The sequence below is a fragment of the Myripristis murdjan genome, chromosome 7 (assembly GCF_902150065.1).
Source record: "Myripristis murdjan chromosome 7, fMyrMur1.1, whole genome shotgun sequence".
In the NCBI taxonomy this organism is placed as follows: Eukaryota; Metazoa; Chordata; class Actinopteri; order Holocentriformes; family Holocentridae; genus Myripristis; species Myripristis murdjan.
Genome location: NC_043986.1, coordinates 32,049,248 through 32,070,880, shown reverse-complemented (window position 1 = coordinate 32,070,880; position 21,633 = coordinate 32,049,248). Strand labels below are relative to the sequence as shown.

Sequence of the window (21,633 nt, the reverse complement as noted above, 5' to 3'; positions counted from 1 at the left end):
TGTTTGCACACAACATTAGCTAGAGGCTCCTTGATAAAAATCTTCTAGAGATTATTGGCTCGGGTCTTATTGTAATTAGCTGGATCTCATCCTCTGAGGAGGCACAACATTATCTCAAGCCATTACTGTTTGTCGCTGTTTTCCCCAGAATATCTAGGAAGGATTAAAAGGAAAGCATCTGACGCAGCATTAGGACCAGATGACTCAATTGAACCCCACTTCACCATGTGTAGCTATACTAGTTTTCAGCCCGTAGACATTTCTGAAGGTCAATAACAAAGCCTGTCACGGGAGAGCTGAGCCACAGCCACTGACTGCTGGGACAGAAAAAAAGAGTGCAGTACAGCCTTTTGTCCACTGGGGGCAGTGATGAGCAGCATAAACAGTAGAACATATAGCAGTGAGTGGGGCTAAATGCTATAAAATGATCAGTGCATTTGATTTCAAATATTGACCAGTAGCTGGACTATTAATGTCATTGTTACAGGTCAATATTTATAATGAGGGCAGAATTATAAACAAATCCAAGTTTATAAAATGATGGCAATTTCAGAAGATTTCCACCAGCATGGGGGCTATGTGCTGTTGACTGGTGACATAGTTAGAGCGGGAGAACATCCTCAAAATGGTTCCAGATTTTATTAATCTAAACACAAACTATGTATCTTTTTAAGCAGCATCTGCTCATGTTCACCAGTGCACAGTAAAACAAGTGCATTATTTCTAATGCAGATGCCCTGTTGGGCCTGCTGGTGGCGCTAGAGGAAAGGTCATGGGGTTACCAAAATTGCCAAAATTATTTGAGTGGATTTCCTGTAAAAGTCCCATTGGTCGCTGTTCATTTGACTCTGCCTAGCCCAGTTATAGTGCTCCACGTCGCCCCCTGGAGGTGGAAGCACATATTCTTGTAGGTGGAACATCACCCGATATACACCATTTCTGCCATTACTGATATCAGTATTTTAAGACTGAAGCTTCAAAGCTTCCCCCATGGATTGCGTCCATGTCACCGTGACAAGAGCATCATGGGACAGTGAAGCTCTCCACGGAGAAGCAGACTGATGGAAATCTTTTAAGCTCCGCAGCTCTTTAAAGCACGTCACTCCTTAACACCAAGTTGATGCAACGCCACAGCACCTTCCTCCTCGGCAGCATCAAAGTCTGCCTCTCGTTTGACGCTGCTCTGTTTCACCACCAACTCCCCCTGTTTGTTGTCTCAGGCTTTCCTCTGAGAGCAGAACAACAGCAGCCATTGTGGTTGCAGCAAAGGACTAATTAAAACTCCAATCAGCAGGTTGCTCGGCTGAAGGGTTTTGTCTACTTGATGAATATGATCATATTAGCCTTGCGTCGCCTTTTGTTGCCTGTCTGTCTTATCCGCTTGGTCTGAAGACTACGCAGAGCTGCACTGAGATAACAATGAGAAGAGACACAATGCATCGCGCAGCAAGGCTTCGCTCTGTGTAAATTTCTATTAAAAGAACACAATGACACTCAACACCCCCCGATTCTTCACTTCCTCTCACCCCCAGACTCACACGCACGATGGAATATGCACACAGGCACACTTACATGCATGCACACACATATGCCCCACTGTACCAGCAGACACGCTCTCTCTCTCTCTCTCTTTCTGCTCTTCCTAACCTCGTCTCTTCTCCGCAGCGCTCTCCTCCACCCGGCGCTTTCAGACGGAGAAGTGTGAATAATGGCTAATCATAGTTGGGAGTCAGACAGATAATTGGGTGAGCGCTTTCTTTCCACCACACTTCTTCTTCTCTCTCACTCCAGCTGCAGACAAGAACTCTCAAAGCAGACACATTTTCAGTTTCCTACATAATATTTCCTCTCGGTGTGCCATTTGACTTTAGTCGGATTTTCATTTATTGTCCCATCTCTCTCAATCCATTCTAAATCAAGGTGACATCAAAAACAAGAGTGAGACCACCTAGAGCACATATAACAAAATTGATGCTTTTATGCGAACATATTTAGGCAGTTCTCTTTTTGACCCTTCACAGTGGAATTGTACATGATTTGAAATTTTTACAATGGAATAAAAAATTGGAACTTGACAGCAGAACTGTGTACATTCTCTGACAAAATCGTACGCCTCATCCAGGAAGAAAAGACAATCTGGAGCCAATCAGTCTTTGTGTCTGAGGACATTCCAGAGGGGCCATTTGGAGAATTGCCCCTCGAGATGGCGCCAAGATTGTCCGGGATTTTATAGCAGTTGCTGCTGGTGGATGAGACTCAAGTCCACTTGTTGAGTTTCCTTTCAGAGATTTTTTTTTTTTTTTTTTTTGAAAACCCTAGTTATAAAAAACGTCGTCCTCAGATAGCGAGCTGCTGTCTACATGGCGGACGGCAGCCTCTGCAGTCACAGTGCCTCCATCCGCTAAGGGGCGTCCTCCGTCCTGCTGCGCGGTGGACGTCGGGGGGATGGACGAGGCCGGCGGCGGGGGAACCAGGCCGGCCACCCCATCACCGGCGTGCGTCTGGGCGTGGATGCTGTACAGATGCTGCGGAACGCCAACGCTTCCACCGTCCAGCAGGAAGTGAGACAGGAAGTTGCTTTGTGCTGCTGAGGAGGGATAAGTGAGTGTCAGTCAAAAGAATTTCTCTAAAATCAGGTTAAATCATGGTTCACCATTACATTCGGTTGCACTAATATTTAACCCTATAAAGCCTAAACTATGAAAGAATTGGCAGAAAATTCCAATTTTCTGAAATTGAACCCTTTATTTAGTCCTTTAACAAAATATATACACTACTCACAAAAAGTTAGGGATATTCAGCTTTCGGGTGAAATTTCAGGATGAACCTAAAATGCATTATAACCTTTACAGGTGAACTTAATGTGACCTTCTGTAAACTTTTGAATGCACATGTCCAACTGTTCAGTGTTTCAGTACTTTTTGCACAAGTTGCTGTTCTCTAACAAGGAGTTTAACGGCAAAATTCACATCAGGTGTTTGATGCTCCAGCTCATCGAGGTCGTATCATTAGGGAACCGCTGCTGGAGACTGGGGTACCTCAGATGGAGTGGCCTGCACTTTCTCAGACCTGAATCCCATAGAAAACCTATGGGATCAGCTGAGTCGCCGTGTAGAGGCTCGGAGCTCTGTACCCCAGAACCTCAATGTCCTGAGGGCCGCCCTTCAAGAAGAGTGGGATGCCATGCCTCAGCAGACAATAAGTCGACTTGTGAACAGCATGAGACGTCGTTGTCAAGCTGTAATTGATGCTCAAGGGCACATGACAAGTTATTGACACTGACATTTTTTGTTGTGGTATATCCACCACTGTTGTTGGCTTTTGTTTCAAGAAATTGTTTGAGATGAGGAAATCACCAGTGCATGCTTCTACTTAAATGCCCTACTTTCATGATATAATATCACTGTAGCGTGAACTTTTTACATTTTCCATAAATTTCACCCAAAAGCCAAATATCCCTAACTTTTTGTGAGTAGTGTATATAAAAAAAAATTCAAAAAATATGTTATTACATGACGTTTCTGGTGTATGATATATGATATGTACTTGAAGTGCCAATGGTATGGTCCAGGGTGAACAGGGGAAGTGTTCAAAGGTATACAACAGTATTTTGGTCAAGTATTGATTAAACTGAAAATGAAAAACGGAATTGAAAATGTGTATCATATATGATACAAATGGCTTTATAGGGTTAAAACTGCTTTAAACGAAGATGGATTGAATTCAAACCTTTCTTTTTTTGTGCTAATTTTTTTTTTAGCCTTTCTGCTTTATTTGACAGTCACAGCAGAGAGAGACAGAACAGGCAGGGGAGAGAGAGGGGATGACATGCAGCTAGGGGCCTGTGCTCAGACTCAAACCCAGGACACTGTGGTAAGGACTGATAAGTGGCACACACACCACCAAGTGAGCCACCGGGGCTCCTTTGGTAGAGTCATCGGTTATCTTCTATAACTTGGCCATACTGTTCCATCGATCGAGCCAAACCGATTTTTCTAAAGACAAAGAGAAAGTCAAACTTCTGCCGAGCCGTGATGAGTGGGCTCACTGCTCGCCCTTTCACTCACTGCTTTCTAACAATACCTCCAAATGCCAGTGGTTCAGTCACCCATAAACAGGAAAAATACATCAAATTTAAATTTACAATTTCATCTAGTTTGTTATTTAACACTGAAATGTAAAAATCTTGCACTGGAAAAGTATCCATCCAACAATTGCTGAACATAAAAGCACTGTAAGACACCAAAGCAGAACATTTTAGTTTATTCCAACACCTGTTATTCTCACTGAGGTATCAGTGCTGACAAGATAAAAGAGGTGGTGGTCTTATGGCATTCCAGAGAGGACAGGAGGTTTGTTGTGTCAAAATAAGATTACCACGAGTAATTACCTGAATGAATTACCTTATTAGCATGACAAAGCAAAAATGATTCTCTTGCCGTAATGACTCAATTATCTTGTTTTCATGACAAGTATAGAGAGGTTTGAAAATACCGACCAGAAACACTGTGAAGTGACGGGTTTAACAGCTGGGTGTGTCCAGCTTTGTTTTGCATGGATTGTTCACTCACTGGGGGACACAAGACTGGAGGACTTTTGTCGTCACACTTATTTGTACTTCACTCATAAGTTTCAATTTGTCACTTTCTATTGGTAGACAGTCTCCATACCCATAATCCTAGACCCAACACCAGGACTTCATTCGGGCAAAAAACATGAATCTACAGTCAATCATTGTAGAAAGATGAGGCTCTTTTTTTTGTTGCAGTCTCACTTTATGATGCCAGAGTACAGGGGACTCAATGGACTTTTAGAATGAATGTTATCTTCTAAGATGTGAAACAGAAGACAGATTTTAATATCAGCTCACAGCAGTTCGTGCAAAAGTCGGACATGAACAGACATGAATCGTCACTTGTTTTTGTGAACACGGGTATTAATTTAATTGGTGTGCTTGAACACTAATTTTCCTTTTGATGCATATGCACATGAATTTAAGTTGTGTCATGAGAATGATTTTTCCTTTACCACTTCCAGAAGTGACTAATCTCAGTTAGCTTTCGCAAACGAAACAACTTAATTAAGGTTAGACAAAGGTAATGGGTAAAGTTAGGAAAAGGTCATGGTTAATGTTGCGAAACATTAAACCGACCTAAAATAACGGGAAACGAACCAGACTTTCTCACTCTCTGTACCTCATGGTACATGGTACAGGCACAAAACATACTTCCAACTGAAATACTTTGAAAGTCGTGCTGTCTGTCATGAAAAACATGGACAATTCTTGTCCAGGTACTTGCATTTATACATTATATTCCATGACTATTGTACAAAAGACTGGACTGCAGTATCCTTTTTATGATTTTCCAGAGGCTCAGATTGCATTATCAACATCATCCTCCAGTGTCTCAAAAACCGAAACACTCGGGAAAGGGTTTTTTACGTGAAGTAAGCAAGACGTGAAACCTGGCAGAGGCTTTTACAGAAAGCAGCATGATAGATTTTTTGTCTGTTATTTTAGAAAGGCTAAATTGTGCAATCTTTTCAGTTTGAGTCCTGCACCTTGGAGGATCTGCAAGGTTGATTTTTTTTTTTTTTTTTTTTTTTTGCTTTGGCCAAAACCTCTAAAGAAGTCTACAACAGTGAGAGAGCTCATACCAAGAGCCTCTGACACGTGACCGACCTTGCAGGCTGGTGGAGGGCTGCTCCAGGCCGTCGTTCATGGACCACACATTCATGGCTGCCTCGGCCAGGGCAAACTGCTCCGCCACCCCTGAGGAACACAAAACACACACTTTTGATGTTTTTGCTTTCCTCAGAAGTCAAAACCCTGTTGCTCTCTCAAGTCCACCACCTTGAGGGACAAAGGGAAATCAAATAAGTGCACTTCATTGAGTCATACTGTCTTAGGACATATTGATTTTCTTCGACTTCGCCCCTGTGTGAAGCAGTCGAACAAAAACAATGCCCAGAGGGGGCTGAACATCACTTCGGCTCTGATGACCGCCTGTTGTTTTTCCTGAATTAAGGTCATCCATCTGGCTCACCTGCAGCGAAGCGCGCCTCCTTGATCTCATCAGTCATTTGAGAGTAGAACTGCTCGTCCTCCTGAAGATCTGCCCCCATCCCTCCCCAGCCTCCTCCTCCTTTGCCCCACGCCCCGGTCCAACCCCCCCCAGCTGCCCCGGCCTCGCCGCCTGCTCCCCATCCCTTCCACTCAATCAGGTGAGCAACTCGCCCCTGGGCCATCGCTGTGGGCTTGGTGATATGCTCCTTTATTGTGGCCACCAGACCTAAAGAAGAGGATGAGGCAGAGATACAGAGAAAGTAGATTAGATAAAGGGCATGAAGGCTGAAAACAAGATGAATACACAGGATGGATGGAAGGAAAGAGGGAAATGATTCGATGAGAAGGTCAAGAGACAGGATAGATGACAGGGTATAGAGTAGGGAAATGAAGGGAGGAACGGGCATATAAATGTCACCCAGTCACAAGGATGGAGAGATAAGTCTCGTGATATCGCTACTTGTGTAGAAAAGACGAGAAAATGTAGAGCGCTGAATGAGGGGTTTAGAAAAACAGCAAAGAATGAACCAAGAATGAGGCATTTGTGCTCTCTCTCCCTCTGCTGTGCAGCTCCACCAACAACAAATTGCAGAAGATTGAAAATAAGAGTGTAACAGCACCTAAGGTGAATTTGGAGAGAATCGTGCACATCCCTGTTCAGCACTGATAGCACCTCAGTAATATGAAGCTCTCTCGGAGGGAGAAATTGAGAGAAAGTTGCACGGGTTGACAAATTCAATTTTCTATTTATAATCAAGTCTAGATTGGGGAAACAGATTTTAATATTCACAGATGATGATCAGATTCTAAACCTTGGCCACAAAATAGAAATCTGTAACTGTCACTATTTCATTTTACCGCAGGAGAAAAGGGCATAACAGTCACAGGAAATGAAGAGTTGAGGTGAAGGAGGCAAGCAGGCCTGTGCCATATTGCAAAGGTAGAATATGAAAATGCAAAAAGGAGAGGCGGAAAAGGCAAAGGTTTATGAGGGGCAAGAATGAAAGGCAAGAATAGAAATGTGCCAATGTACCAAAAAAAAGAACATTTGGGGAGGAAAGGTTAGGGAAGGAAATTATGTAAATAAGGCATGAAGACGTCAGAGCCAGGAAGGAGAGAAGAGGAGAGGGTGGAAAGTGAAGAGATAAGAAAAAAAAAAAGAGCGAGGGGGGAGGGAGAGCAGATTTCAGGGTGAGAAACAGATATGATTAAACAAGGAAGGAAGCCAGGGGTGCTGGCAGCCTCAGCTAATTGAAATGAAGAAAAAACGATCACACCTTGTTATCCTCATTTCTGCTCACCAAGACGCTCAGCTCTGTGCAAACTGTCACAGGCATGAAGTCACAACGTAGAAATATTACTGTACTGTAGTCTGTCATTTGGGCTTTATTTGAGTATTTATCTCTCTGTTCACTTTCACTTTTACTTCTCTATATTGGTAACACTGTACAATAAGAGTACAACAATTAACGTTAGTTAATGCCACAATAAACATTAAGTAACAGGTAATAAACATTAAGTAACAGTTAACTAACCGTTAACTAATGTGTCTAAGAATCATGTACTCATGCTGTTCATGCTAAGGTATTAATTTATATGTTATTTAAGGGTTATTGTAGATATTTCTAACATTAGTAAATGCCATAATAATCATTAACTAACAGTTAATTAACCATTACGGCATTAACTAACGTTAATTGTTGTACTCTTATTGCTCTTATTGTAAAGTGTTACCACTACATTTTGAGAATAAAATGTGCACAACAATGTTTCCTGACTGCCTATATTGCAAAATATACATTAAAAAAAAAAAAAAAAAGAAAAGAAAAAAAACATATAAACAGCATTGTTGATGAGTTTCCTTTCGGATGACTTTAAGCAGAACATTCCAGCAGCCCCGGTGCCACCAAGACAAAAATAAGCTCCCGACTTAAGTTTATAGTTTATATCTTTAGTCAGGTTTAGAAAACACGGTATATTTTTCCCTTTGCTGATCTGTATTTTTCTGGGGGGGTGTTTTCCCAAAATTATTTATTTCATTATATTTTTGCCTACAGAATTTGGGACCTGCAACCTGGTTGGTGTGTCGCTCTGTTTTAGCCTCTTCATTCAACTGTTTTCTTCGCTTTCATTAGCTTAGCTTGCATTTGCTACTTAGTTAAAATTGGGGAAGGTTTTGGTTAAGGTTAGGATAATGTTTGCTAACATCACTAGCTCACTAAAAAAAAAAAAAAAACACCATTCCTGTTTGAGTCGGGACTCGATCCCGGGGCTCTGGAGTGACGTTTGTGTCACTGACCCATCCATTTTGCCTTTCCTAACCTTAACCATGACACGTCCTACATAACAGCTAGGGGGGAAGGTGAAATAATATAAAGACTTTCAAAATGGATGAACTATCCCTTTAAGTTGTTGAATGGAGCGACTCAGACACTGCCCTCCCTCTATGGTATAACAAGCTATGTGAATATGTTTTGGCTAATTTATCTGAATGATGTGATTCCAGCGTTCATTTAAATATATTCCCCAAAATCTGCTAATAACATTTGTACCCCGGCAGCTGAGATTGATCCAATCTGAGCAGGTGGGCCGTCAGCTGGTCCGCGTGTCCGCCCCGCTGCAACAAGCCCCGCCAAAGCCGATGATCAACAAGTGATTCAGAGTAAATGTTGAAAGGCTTTTTCTGTGGGCCGAATCTGCGAGCCTCTCAGCGCCGTGTGTTTGTCTAACATATTCATGGGTTTTTCATGGCCTCCATAATGCGACTGTCAGGATAATAAAGAAGCTTTCAGCGGGAAAAAATCAGCAAGGCATAGCACATGAAGCCAGGTAATTAGCCAACCACCGAGACACGGATGATGTGGAGATGAAGCAGATGCAGGATGGAGAGCGAGGCGAGAGGGAGCCAGAGTCAAAGGTGGAGAAGATAATGAAATGTGGGACACCTGTGTGTGTGTGTGTGTGTGTGTGTGTGTGTGTATGCAAAGCCAAGCAAGTCAAAAACATGCAAAGCTGGAAAAACTGTAACTCCATAACAATGTGCAAAACAACATGGTTTTAATGTGCAAACACCACATCACTTTCATGTGTTTTACACCTGTTTGGCCTTCCATATATGTAGCTGTTTCTTTATGCACGTCCAGCTATTGTGTTGTATTGAATGTGTGTGTGTGTGTGTGTCTGTGTGTGTGTGTGTGTGTGTGTTTGAGAGAAAGCAAAAGGTGGAGGGAAATCACATTACCAACCTCCCATGGTCAGTAATGCAATTTCCCAGCGTGGCTTTTTCCTTGTTTCATGTGCATGATTCATTGTGCAACCCAATATGAACTTTTGTGTGCATGCATGCGTGTGTGTGTGTGTGTGTGTGTGTGTGTGTGTGTGTGTCCACTCTCACCCAGCAGAGAGGAGGTGGCCAGCTCCCCAATGTCATAGCCGCTAGTTTTGTCTGCTACGTTGCCGTTGGAGGGATTCTGGCCGTCCTACAATATAAAATGCATAAACATTAAATGAACACATTTCATCATCACACAATGAAAACCTCACATCTCCAAAAAAACATAAACATCACCTTTTCAGGAAGCTAAGACAAATTGCACTGTTTTTAGCTTGACCACAAAGAATTTCTTTGTTTATCAAATGATTTTTTCACAGGGTATCAGAGAATTTTCCTGATGCAAAGAGAGCCGTTTCATCCTTCAGCTGCAGTTAAAACCCTTTATAGGGCAAGTGACTATTTTTGGTCATTTCAAAAATTGTACATATCACGCCCATCCCCTGTCTCAGTTAGTTCAATAATCATTTGGTCTTCACCCAGCCAATCAGCAAAGATCGCTCTACATCCCAGGTCACATGATTGTGGCATTTGACCAATCTCATTGACTTTGATTTTCTATTACAAAACGAAAATTTTAGAAAAATTTTATAGAAGTAATAAAGTCCTGTCATGTTCTCTAATAACAGTCTAGGGTTGTTTTTTTGAATTTTTGAATTTCAATGAGTGCCCTATAAAGGGTTAAAACATAAAAATCACCAGAATTTGGAGTTATGAGGTTTTTGACACATTTGCATACATCCTTCAGCACCTCTATCATTTGTGCAATCACATTTTCCACTTTCTCCTTCCAAGGAAAAAGGCAGTTAATTACGGCAAAGAGGAAGGATTTGATGAATTTAGGAAGCTTTTAACATGAAATCCACAGGAAAGGAAAAAGAGGCTATTAATATTAAACTTAAACCTTCTAGTGTTTAAACGCAGACGGCCTCAGTCGACCAGGCAGGAAGCTGGAACATTAATCGCATTTCTTTAGCAGCTCGGCGTTCTTCGTCTGAGAATTAACTTTGAAGACTTAGTGTCGGCAAAATGGTTTTACCAACCAGCGCATGGTTTCATATTTGAAGTAATAATCCAGTCCCAGTTGAGTTTCCATAAAATTAAACATAAATGTGCTTTGAGCGTTAAGTCAGTAACGTGTGAAAATGTAATGTCCTCTGGCCAGATTAATGCTGTTAAGCCTGTGATTTTCACATCAACACGCCCGCGCTTAATTGCCAGTGATGGATGATAGAATTATTGTAAACTGTGAATGCTTATGAACAGATTAAAATAGTGGTTCTGGACACCCCGAGGGGTCCTTGAGGGTCTCCCCGGGGGTCCTGGACCAAATGAGGAACAGTGTAAACGCTGGTGAAAGGCGTCTGCACAGCCTCGCCCGAGAAATCACACCCAGCATCACTTATCTGACCTGCAGACATATCAGTTTTGATCACCATTGTTTTCTTGTCATTTAAAAAAAATTATAACAATCTTGGCTAATTTTCAGGCAATTTTTGCTATATTTGCTTTTTTTTTAAATTGTCTAATGTTCCAGTAATTTTCAGAAATTTTTTAAAAATAATTAAACAGATTTTTTGCAAATATTTTACGAATGTACTGGTAAGTTTTTGTTCATTTACGAATCACTTTTTTCACATTTTTTATTTAACAAAATCAAGTGAATTTCCTCAGGTTTCGAGGAGTTATTTCCACCGTAATTTGTTACAATACAAGAATGAGCTCAGGTCGACGCTTTAAAGCGCCCCCCAGGAAAACCAACAGATACTCAAAGTCCTTCATGCCTTCTGCTATCAGGCTGCTGAATGCCGACAGGAGTTTGTTTTAAATGAATATGTGTGTGTGGTTTACGATAACCTGACTTGTTCATGTTTCTTTTTCTTGTGACAAAGCTTCTGTGAGAGCTGCTGTCTGACTCTTAATTATTTTTAATTTTTTTTTTTCATGCATTGTACTAATTCATGAACCTGTACTGACCTTGAATTGCACTTAGCCCTTGTGTGTGCACCTCATGCCCATATGCTGGCTCATTATCTCTGACACACTGTTGTTTGCTGCTGTTGTAAGTTGGTGTTTGTGTTTGTGCCCCGGTAGACTGGAGAAACTGAATTGCCTTTTTTTAGGACAAATAAAGTCATCTGAATCTGAATCTGAATCTGAAGAAAATATACAAGTGTTTCTTTTAACATTGCGCTTTTTTTCTCACCACTTTGATTTGTCGGTGTTCAGCATCAGAACAATTTAATTCTGAAGACAAATCAATACTGTTTCATGCAGAGTCCCAAGGGCGAATTTGAGGGTCCAGAACATGATAAAGTTTGAAAACCCCTGGACTAGAACATTTGCATTATTTACAATGCAGCAAAGCCGAATAAAAGCAAAAACAGAACAAACGCCCAGAGAAACTTCTTGTCAGAGCAACAAGAGTAAAACTATTTCATGATTTCCACATTTGTGTTCATCATTTGCAACGGCTGGCATTAACTGTAACAACAGATGGTGAAATATGTAAAACAACTATAGACTGCATCCCTGGCTCATTTTCCTGCTCAGCACAAGCAGGAGCTGTGTGAGTGAGTGTGATGGCGCCTGGCTGGAGCCCAGGCTGAGCGCGGGTCATGTGTTCATGCAGAAAGCTGGGAGGGACACGGACTCATCTCTCCTCCTGTCTGCAGCTCCTGCTGAGACTGTGCCGTGAACAAATCACTGCCAGATAATTAGATTAACTCTACGCCATGTTATCTGTGTTTAAAGAGGCATGTAATGTGAGGTAGTGGCTCACAGCATAAACTGTTATGCTTATTTCCCAGTTATTCAATCTGCAGAACTGGGCCAGCAAGATATTTAATAAAGCACAGACACAGGCATCGAGTCTGCGTGTAACAGATTTTATCAACAGTCTACAAAATAGCTTCAACATCCTCAGTTCTGTCAGTCTCATCAGCGGGTTTGTCCTCGCTGCGTGCCTCAGCTTTGTTCAAATCCACCGAATTTTATTCATATCAAATTTAGCAGAAATCCTGAAGTTTCCAAAGATATCAAATATGTCCTGGCGAGTTCCAGCAAAATTTAATTTAGATCTCTTCTGTTTGATGTGATGCTGCAGCCATAAAACAACAGTGTGTTGGCTTTGAACATTTCACTCAGTATCCGTGTGTGGAGCTTCAGTGAAGCTGCAGCCAGCAGAGACGCAGCGTGGACGTGACGCTGTCCTGCAACTTCACTTTAGTGAGAATTTAGTGACGTGAGCGCAGACAGAAAGGCACGAGCGCTGCTGAAGGACGGGTCAGGGTCGGTTTCTGCAGCCGGCTCTGATATTTCTGACTGAGACCTGAGCAAAATCACTCGACTTCTTTCAAAAACACAGGGACAAAGGTGATGAGCAAATTAGAAAGACATGTCCTGGAAATTAACGAGAACAAGAACTACAAAAAAAAAAAATAGAAAACAAAGACACATACATACATACATACTTACAAAGATAAAAAAGGTAGTAGAAAATTGGCAAGCAAGCAAGAAATTGGTTAAAATAAATGACAAAGACCAGAAAATGAGCAGCCGTTGTTTTTCTCTTAATTACATGACATTTATCAGAAAACAAACAACAGATATTTGACATTAACATTAACAGAAAATGAACCAAAAATGAACAAGTGCTGTCATAATTACATACTTAAAATTAAATGACAAGAAAATTCAAAGGAAATGACCACAAATGAAGAGAAGAAACTTCAGTATAAGCAGTGGGACTCAAAGGGCTGAAGCTGAGGGGCGTCTGAAGCAGCTCTGATCTGTCAGGCTCCTGCACTGAGAAAAGTCTCTCAGGTGGCTTTGTGGCCCTCGAGGCAGCTTGGTGAATAAAAGCGTCCCACGCCACAGTGCCAGCACGGCTCTGCTCACACACACACATGCAGCCGGTGAGCGGCCGGCTGCAGCAAACTGAGCTGCTGACATGGACAGAGAGGAAGAGGAGGAGGAGGAGGAAGGTGAGGACCGTTACTGACCTTGGCAGTGGACGGCTGACCCTCCTCGGCCTGGTCCTGCAGGACTGCCATGGGGTGGTGGAGCTCTGCGGGGCCCACACACACACACACACACACACACACACACACTGGTGTTAGATTCCTACTGTATCTGTGTTTCTTTGTGTGTGTGAGAATGAGGTTGTGTGTGTGTGTGTGTGTGTGTGTGTGTGTGTGTGTGTGTGTGTGTGTGTGTGTGTGTTCTTCAATTTGATGCCATAGGAGAACCTTTTCTGGTTCCACAAAGAACCTTCCAGACCAGGGTTCTTTAATCCTTTGAAACCTCAATGAGAGAAATTCATTTAATTTCTCTCAAAAAATTGTGGAAAATAATGTTAACAAAGTAACAATGGAACATTAGTAAATAATAATAATAATAATAATAATAATAATAATAATAATAGCTCAAAAAAAACACAAATTATCCAAAAAAAGCAAGAAAATTGAGAGAAAAAAAGAAAATTAGCATAAATATTTTAAAATGACAAGAAAACTGTATCTAGAGTGATTTAAACAATATTTTTAAACATCAGGCTGGACCAGGATCACAATTCTTTAAGGAACCATTTTCCTAAATGGTTCAAAGGTTCCTCACAGCGCCAGGAAAAACAGTTCTTTGAGGAACCAGCAGTGGTTCCTCAAAGAGGAGAGAAGAGAAAGGGTCCATGGAAACAGCAGGAACATCTCATTTCCTAAAGGAAACTAAAGGTGCCAACCTGAAGAACCTGAAATGGTTCTTCAACGTGATGCCACAGGAGAGCCTTCTCTGGTTCCACAAAGAACCTTTGAGATGATTCTTTAAAGCATCCTGACAGAATCCCCGTCAAGTAGGTGGGTGGGGGAATGGTTCTTCAATGGTTCTTTAACTTTGAATAAAAGCTCTCTAAAGAACCTTCTTAAAGATGGTTCTTAGTGGAGGCAACTGGTTCAGTGAAGAACCCTTTTCAAATGTTTTTTTCCCCCACAAATGAAGGACCAACCATTAAATAAACGGTTTATACAGCTGATGGTCATTCATGGACAGAACCATTTCAGAGCCGTTCTTCTTCTGGGTACAGGTGGAGGTCAGGGGCTCTGCTGACCTCCACTGCATAGCTGTCTGTGAAGGCCACGCTCAAGCGAGGTTCACATATAATGGATAAGAGAGCGAGAGAGAGAGAGAGTGTGTGCTGAATCCTCATGCGGTCATTTGACTGGAGCCTCTCGGCCACACACTCCCTGTTAGCTTCTTAATTGATGCTGATGAGGCTCATATGATTGGCAAGAGGAAATGAAGGCCAGGTCATTACAATGGAGAATTAGCATCATCAGAAAGGTCAGTCACCACACACACACACACACACACACACACACACACACACACACAGATGCACACCCGCACACACACACAGATGCACAAACAGCAACACAAGCACATGCTGGGGTTCCCCTTGGGACGTGTTGTCAAGACAATCAGCTGTTGCTATGGAAACGTCAGAACAACAGAAGGAAAGAGATCCCCTTCCATTAACTTTAGTCACGCTTGCACATGTGCACACACACACACACACACACACACACACTGTAACTGGTCTCTGGCCTCATCAGATTCTACTAGCAGGTCAAGGAGCTAGATTTTGTTTCCTGAGCTAATCCTCTGTCCTTGTAGGGTCAGACACACACACACACACACACACACACACACCTCCACCTCTTGTGGTGGAGAGCCCCTGTGGGCAAATGTAAACACTTATTGATGTCTCCAACCCCCTGCTTCTCCCTCTAACTGTATGTCCTCACCTTTCTCCACACACACACACACACACACACTTGCTGTTCCCTTATCTTCCTGTTTGGAGCTTCAGCTGCCTTCCCTCTTTCTCCTTATAAATGCTGGGCTGTAAATCCTCTACCATGTTAAAAAAAAAAAGACCTTTCCAGACAAAGTGCTTTGGAAAATATTCTCTATATTATCTGATTCTGGCCTCAAAGAGTTATTCACACAATATGATGCCAGATATCTCCTGACGATGATGTGGAAGTGTGTTGGTGCATCAGAAGACCAAAGTCAAACCGCTCAGTCCAGCATCAAGATCACTTTTTAATAAAAAGGAGCTCTGGCCTGGACAGGAGTTATTAACTAGCAGCACTCGAGGCGTCACGCCTTCGTCCGGAGAGCGGTTCTGATTGTTTGGCAGCACAAAAACGAACCTCGCCTCCTAGAGAACCTCATCAGAGCAATAACACAGAGCAACCTCAGTCACGTCTCTAAAATAATGCTGCTGTCAAATCCCCGAGCACGAGACCTGATGGAGAGCAGAGAGAGAGAGAGAGAGAGAGAGAGAGAGAGAGAGAGAGAGAGACGACAGGGGAGCAACGGAGCTGCGATATCCTAAAGCCACGGCTGTCCTCCGCTGATCCTGACACACACACACACACACACACACACACACACACACACCGTCTTGTTACCCCAACCAATCTCCACATTGATTCACCAGGATCAGGAATAGCTCGGAGGGGAGGGGAGAGTCTGTTTTGGAGATGGATGACGATGTTCATTACACAGTTTATGCCACTGGACTGGGAACGAGGGAGGAAACTGAAATGAACTTTCAATAGATGGACCAGAGGTGTAGTGGGGAATATAAAGCAAAGATGGTTCAAATGTAACCAAATGCGAGTGTGAGAAAAGATAATTGTGAGAAGAAATACAGAAAAATAAAGAAAAGGTTGCTACAGTTCAAGGAAATCTCCATCTTTTGCTTTTTTTTCTTTCAAAAACATGGGAAAAGAAATGTAAAAAAAAAAAAAAAAAAAAAAAGAAAGAAAAAAGAAAAAAGGTATGAAAAAATAACCCCAAGTAAGCAACAAATAAATACATGATGACCAACATTCAAAGAAAATCTATGAGTAAAGAAATTATGAGACATTAGCTGAAAATTAGCAAGAAAATAGTAAAAAAAAAAAAAAAAAACAGAAGATGACCAGAAAATAATAACAAAAAAATCTGTAAAATCTGTACAAAAAAATTAGGAAAATATTAGAAAATTACCAATAATATTTTTGGAAAATTAACACAAATTGTAAGCAAAAAGGGAAAATTGTTATGCTTCTATTTTTGAAATTAAATTACAGGAGAATTACAAGAAATTTGCTGGAAATTACGCTCCCCTCAAAAAGGAATTAAAAAGAAAAATTAAAAATAAGAAAGTGAATTTTGTTGGGGTTAAAAAAAAAAAAAAAAAAAAAAAAAAACGTTCAGAATGAAAGCCCACTGGCTCATCTCTAATTTCAGAGTCCACTGGCTTCTGGGATTCACACGGTTAAAGGATTCTATGATCATGAAACTTGCGCGAGTTTGATACCAGTCACTGCTTCAGTTTGGCCGTTCTCACACACATTAAGCCCTCAAAAGCGCTCCTACAGGTTCTTTACCTCTTGCAACGCAACCATCTCCCCTCTGTCGGCTCCTGCAGGTGAGCCTCAGACACACAGACGGACAGATGGACGGACAGATGGACAGACAGACAGGACAGCAGGACGGACGGGGAGGCAGGACGGACGGATGCACCCCAGGCACTGACCTTTGTGACCTTTGCAGAGGCAGGCACCCATGGTGTCGGGACGGCCGGGCGGTTATCTGTTCACCATGGTGGCATGGAAGAAGAGGAGGAGGCGAAGGAGGAAGAGGAGGAAAAAGAGAAAACAGAAGAGAAAAAAAAGGGAAAAGGGGATTGGAAGTGAGAGAGAGAGAGAGAGAGAGAGAGAGAGAGCAGCAGTTGTAGTAGAAGAAGAAGAAGAAGAAGTCAGCAGAGGAGAAGTGCAGGGTGGAGATGGAGGCGGGGGAGGAGGAGAGGACGCTGCACGCTGATGCTTTGCCTGACTGACTGTATAGGAGGAGAGAGGTGAGAGAGCCACAGAGAGAGAGTGGGGAGGAGAGAGAGAGAGAGAGAGAGAGAGAGAGAGAGAGAGAGAGAGAGAGAGAGAGAGAGAGAGAGAGAGAGGGAGAGAGGGGAGAAAGCATGAATGCCTGTTTGCTGACGATTTCATATTCCCCTCCCCTCCACTTCTTAGATTCTCCTCCCCCTACTCTCTCTCTCTCTCTCTCTCTCTCTCTCTCTCCCTCTCTCTCTCCGTCTTACCTATAGCAGACTCTTATTATCAGCACAGGGTTTGATGGACACCCGTTCACCTTTCACCATGAAAAGGTCACAGGACGATTGTACAAATGTCCTGCTGGTCTGTTTCCTCTGTTATGAGGTTTTTCTCAAGAAATGATCGCAGGTTAAGAATGTGCTTTGCTGCACGGATGAGATGAATATGGAGAAATATGATTATGGGCTGCATGCTCTGATTTGCTGCGATCTTACTTCCAAGTATTTAGTTCCTGCTTTTGTCACATTTGCAGCTGAATTTGAGGTCTGCCTTGATTCAGAGTCAGTCAGACGCAGGTGTTTAGAAGTGGTGGCACAGTCCTTCACACCTTCACCTCTCTCTCCTGCTTTTTCACAGGCTCTCTGTCTCTCACACACACACACACACACACACACACACACACACACACACACACACACACACACACACACACACACAGTCGCACACACCTGTGATTACATTTACAATCACACACTTATATTGCTCTCCTGCTGGCTCAGTTTGTCTCGCTGTCCTCCCCAGCGTTTTGTGATAATGCGTCTGGGGCTCCGCTGACATCACCCACCCCCCCGCACCGGAGCCCTCGCCCCAATTGCCGGGAAAATCCTGTTGCCACGGCAACCACGCCACTCCACACTTTTGAAGTTTTTTTTTGTTTTGGTTTTGTTTGTTTTGCTCCCCCCTGTGCTAACCAGCCCAAGAACGGGCAGGGGAGCACCAGCTCATTCACAGAGAGCTTTTCCCCGGCGCTGCTGGGAAGGCTGCGATGGTGATGTGATGTGGAGAAAAACAGAGAGGAGGTGACCTTTGACCTCCAGGTGGTGATCATCAGAAAGCACCAAGAGATACAAATCTGCTGTTTGCATTTCCCCCCATTGAATAAAGACCCTATCCTTACATAAGCTCCACTGGCTTGACACTGCTTCCTGTAAAGTGTGCTCTGAGCCGACACAAGGGACAGCCAGCTGAACTGAACTGGGGTCAGGACTAAACAATATGGTAAAAAAAAAACAAAAAAAAACATATTGATATCAATTTGACGGATATTGCGATTGAGATATGAGTCACAATTTTCAGGGAATGACCATTTTTACATCATAATTTTCATTTTCACTGGGAAAAAAACCATTCACCCTCTGATGAAAAATGCATTTTCTTTCTTTTTCTTTCCTTTCCTCTTCTTTTTTCATTTCTCTTCTTTTCTTTTCTTTTCTTATTTCTTGTAATGTTGTGGATATGTTATTGTATTGTATTGCAAATTATTTTGAGGGTAATTTTATAGTAATTTTCTTGTAATTAAATTTTAAATAGATAATAATAATAATTCATTTCAAATACATTATATAATAAATATATAATAATAATATAATAAATAATAAATATTGTTTTCTGGTAATTCTTAACATATGTTTTGCTATTTTCTGGTATGTCATTTTCTTTCTTTTTTTTAATTATTCATATTTAATCTAATATTTTTTTTAAAACTTTCTTTTTCTTTTTTTTTTTGAAAAATGTCTTGTAATTTTTTAAATCTTTTTTTTATTTTCTGAACATTTTCTTGTAATTTTTTTTTTACTAGACTCTTACTAATTTTCCTATCATTTCTCGTTAATTTGCTCATTGCATTTTTTCCCATTTCTGAGAGAAATCAAGTGACTTTTCTGCGGTGTCAGAGGTGGTGAAGGCGTTACTTTTTCTGGGGTCAGCACCAAACAAACATGTTTTCTGATGCTCTGAGAATAGAACTACCATCTGTAGCACCAAAACACTTTTAAAGCCATTTTGTCACACATTTTACTTTTATCAAAAACTGCAGCTCCTGCAATTTGGATATTGTGATTACAAATATATTGCAATGAATTGTTCAGCCCTAGTTCATGTCCTCCACTGCTTCCCCAGTAATGTCCTGTGAATGTGGTGGAGTCAGGGAAGAAAGGGGTGGAAATGACACTAAAAAACTGTGGTTGATCACAAGGGCATCTGATGTTATGGATTTCCGAACGTTTCTGGCCTCAGAGCAGACTGGCACTGGGTCTCAGACCTCCAGCTGATAGGATTTTATACACTCGAGGAACGAGGGGAACAATCTCTGGAAAAAGTGGAACCTCAAAGAAACCAAAATTCTCTGATTGGGCTAATTTGCAAGGACTGAAATTAAACCGTTCTTCATTTTGCTTCCAAGCCCCAGGAGGCCCCTCGAGGACCCCTGGCCGCCCCTGAGCCCTGGCATCAGATCCACAGCTTTAGATGACAGAGGAGAGGACTGAGAGGATAGGAGCAGTCTGCCCTCTTGTGGTACTAAGAGAGAGGTGCACATGTATCCCTGCTGTTTTACTGAAAGCAGTGGGATTACTGTCAAAACGAATCCACAATGTGAAAAGTCCACATGAGGCTCGCGACACCACAGGGTCACTGCAGAGAGAGCAGGGATCAGTTTCCACAGTACAACATGTCTCATCTCCACCACAGTGTTTCCTTTACAGTTCTGTAATGAGCTCCCCCACCAGGCCGAGGACAAAAAAACACAACAACTTCTTTCATTGTTTCTCTCATGACAAAAATACCACTGACTGCTACCAAAATGAACCGTGTCATCCAGAGCTTCCATGTCAAAAGCCCATTCATTTCCACACCACTCATTTGCAATTTCTCCAGCATGAATTGCCGGCTGCACATAATGAATGATTACTTTTGACAGCAAAAGAAATCTCCTCTTTAGACTAATTTAAGAATTGATAAATTAATTAAAATAATAATAATAAAGCCATATTTTAACTCCCTGAGCTCTGAAAGCTCAGGAGCACAGGGCCACTTTGAAGCCTGTGCGATTATTTTAATGAATGGGTCTCCTGTGGTAAAAATTTAAAAATTAAAAAAATCATCATGCCTTTGTGAAAATTTTCTCCGAGGCCACAAAGATTAAAGCTATGAATCATGCACACTGAATTAAAGCATGGTCGGAGGAATATCATCTAATTTACTTGTTACAACCTGTTTTTTTATGTATTAAAAGTGAAACCTTGTGATGTTTTAATTCTTTAATATACAGAGTGAACAGAGTGAAAGCTGCAGTGCCTGTATAAATGACAGTACGTTACACTGGAGTCTGCCGCTGATCCCCCTGTCCTGCCTCTCCCTCTGTCTGTTTAGACTATTCATCACCAAGAAAGACACAAACAACTCCACATTTGACCCAATATGAATCTGATGTTTGATTAGATGCAAGTGTGGCCTGTTTTTTTCCCCCCAGTACTTGAAAAAAGCTCAGGGATCAAGAGGAAAATTTTAAAGTTCACATATACACACATGCTGATGCTCCTGATTGTGAGGCCACAGACATTCAGCAAAATTATTTCTGCGGTCCCTGGATATAGATTGGGAGCTGGATGCTTTTCAAGTACTGGAGTCTTGTCAAATATTGTCATTTTTTTTTCTTCTGCAGGCTCACAGGGCACAGTTTTTTTTTTTTTTTCATTTTATTTCATGTTATTTTCAGATGACAAGTCATGAGAGAATACAGCTGGGAGCACTTTGATGCTGTAATTGCAATTCAAGGAGGAGACAAGACTACAAGAAACAGATCGGCTCCTGGGGGCACTTTCGCTTGGTTTGGAGGCGGAGTTGGGTTCGCAGGAGGAGAGGGGGGCAATGCCACACTTTTTTTGTTTAGGTTATGTGTCATTTATATCATTCTTGATGGTGTCAGCAAACTGTTTCCCATTTTGCGACATGTCAGACCTCCTTCTCCAGAAGCCCATCTGACTTCCTCCTTCTATAGAAGCTGCCATCCACTTTCATATGGTATGAAAAATAGCTTCTGCTGGTGGGGTGGGGGTGGGCAACGCCACACTTTTTTTTTCTTTTACATTTGCTTTAACAGTTCATATCATTCTTGATGGTGTCAGCAAAACTGTTTTCCATTTTGCGACGTGTCAGACCCCCTTCTCTGGAAGCCTATCTGACTTCCTTCTTCTCTAGAAGCTGCCATTCACTTTCATTTGTTATGAAAAACAGCTTCTGCACACTTGATGTTAAAGGGATGGTTGGACCATTTTGGAAAATTTGATATATCTGAG

General features: G+C 41.9%; 1 protein-coding gene across 1 annotated transcript; it reads right to left on the bottom strand.

Annotated features, from left to right (window-relative positions):
• Nucleotides 1-2,315: 2,315 nt before the first annotated feature.
• Nucleotides 2,316-17,051, bottom strand: fam131c (family with sequence similarity 131 member C). The gene is made up of 6 exons (XM_030056320.1): nt 16,987-17,051; nt 13,403-13,467; nt 9,462-9,546; nt 6,048-6,293; nt 5,684-5,773; nt 2,316-2,587 (listed from the first exon to the last, which is right to left on the bottom strand). Exons 1-6 carry the CDS (start codon nt 17,015-17,017, stop codon nt 2,316-2,318), a joined length of 789 nt encoding a protein of 262 aa, XP_029912180.1. The 5' UTR covers nt 17,018-17,051.
• Nucleotides 17,052-21,633: the final 4,582 nt, after the last annotated feature.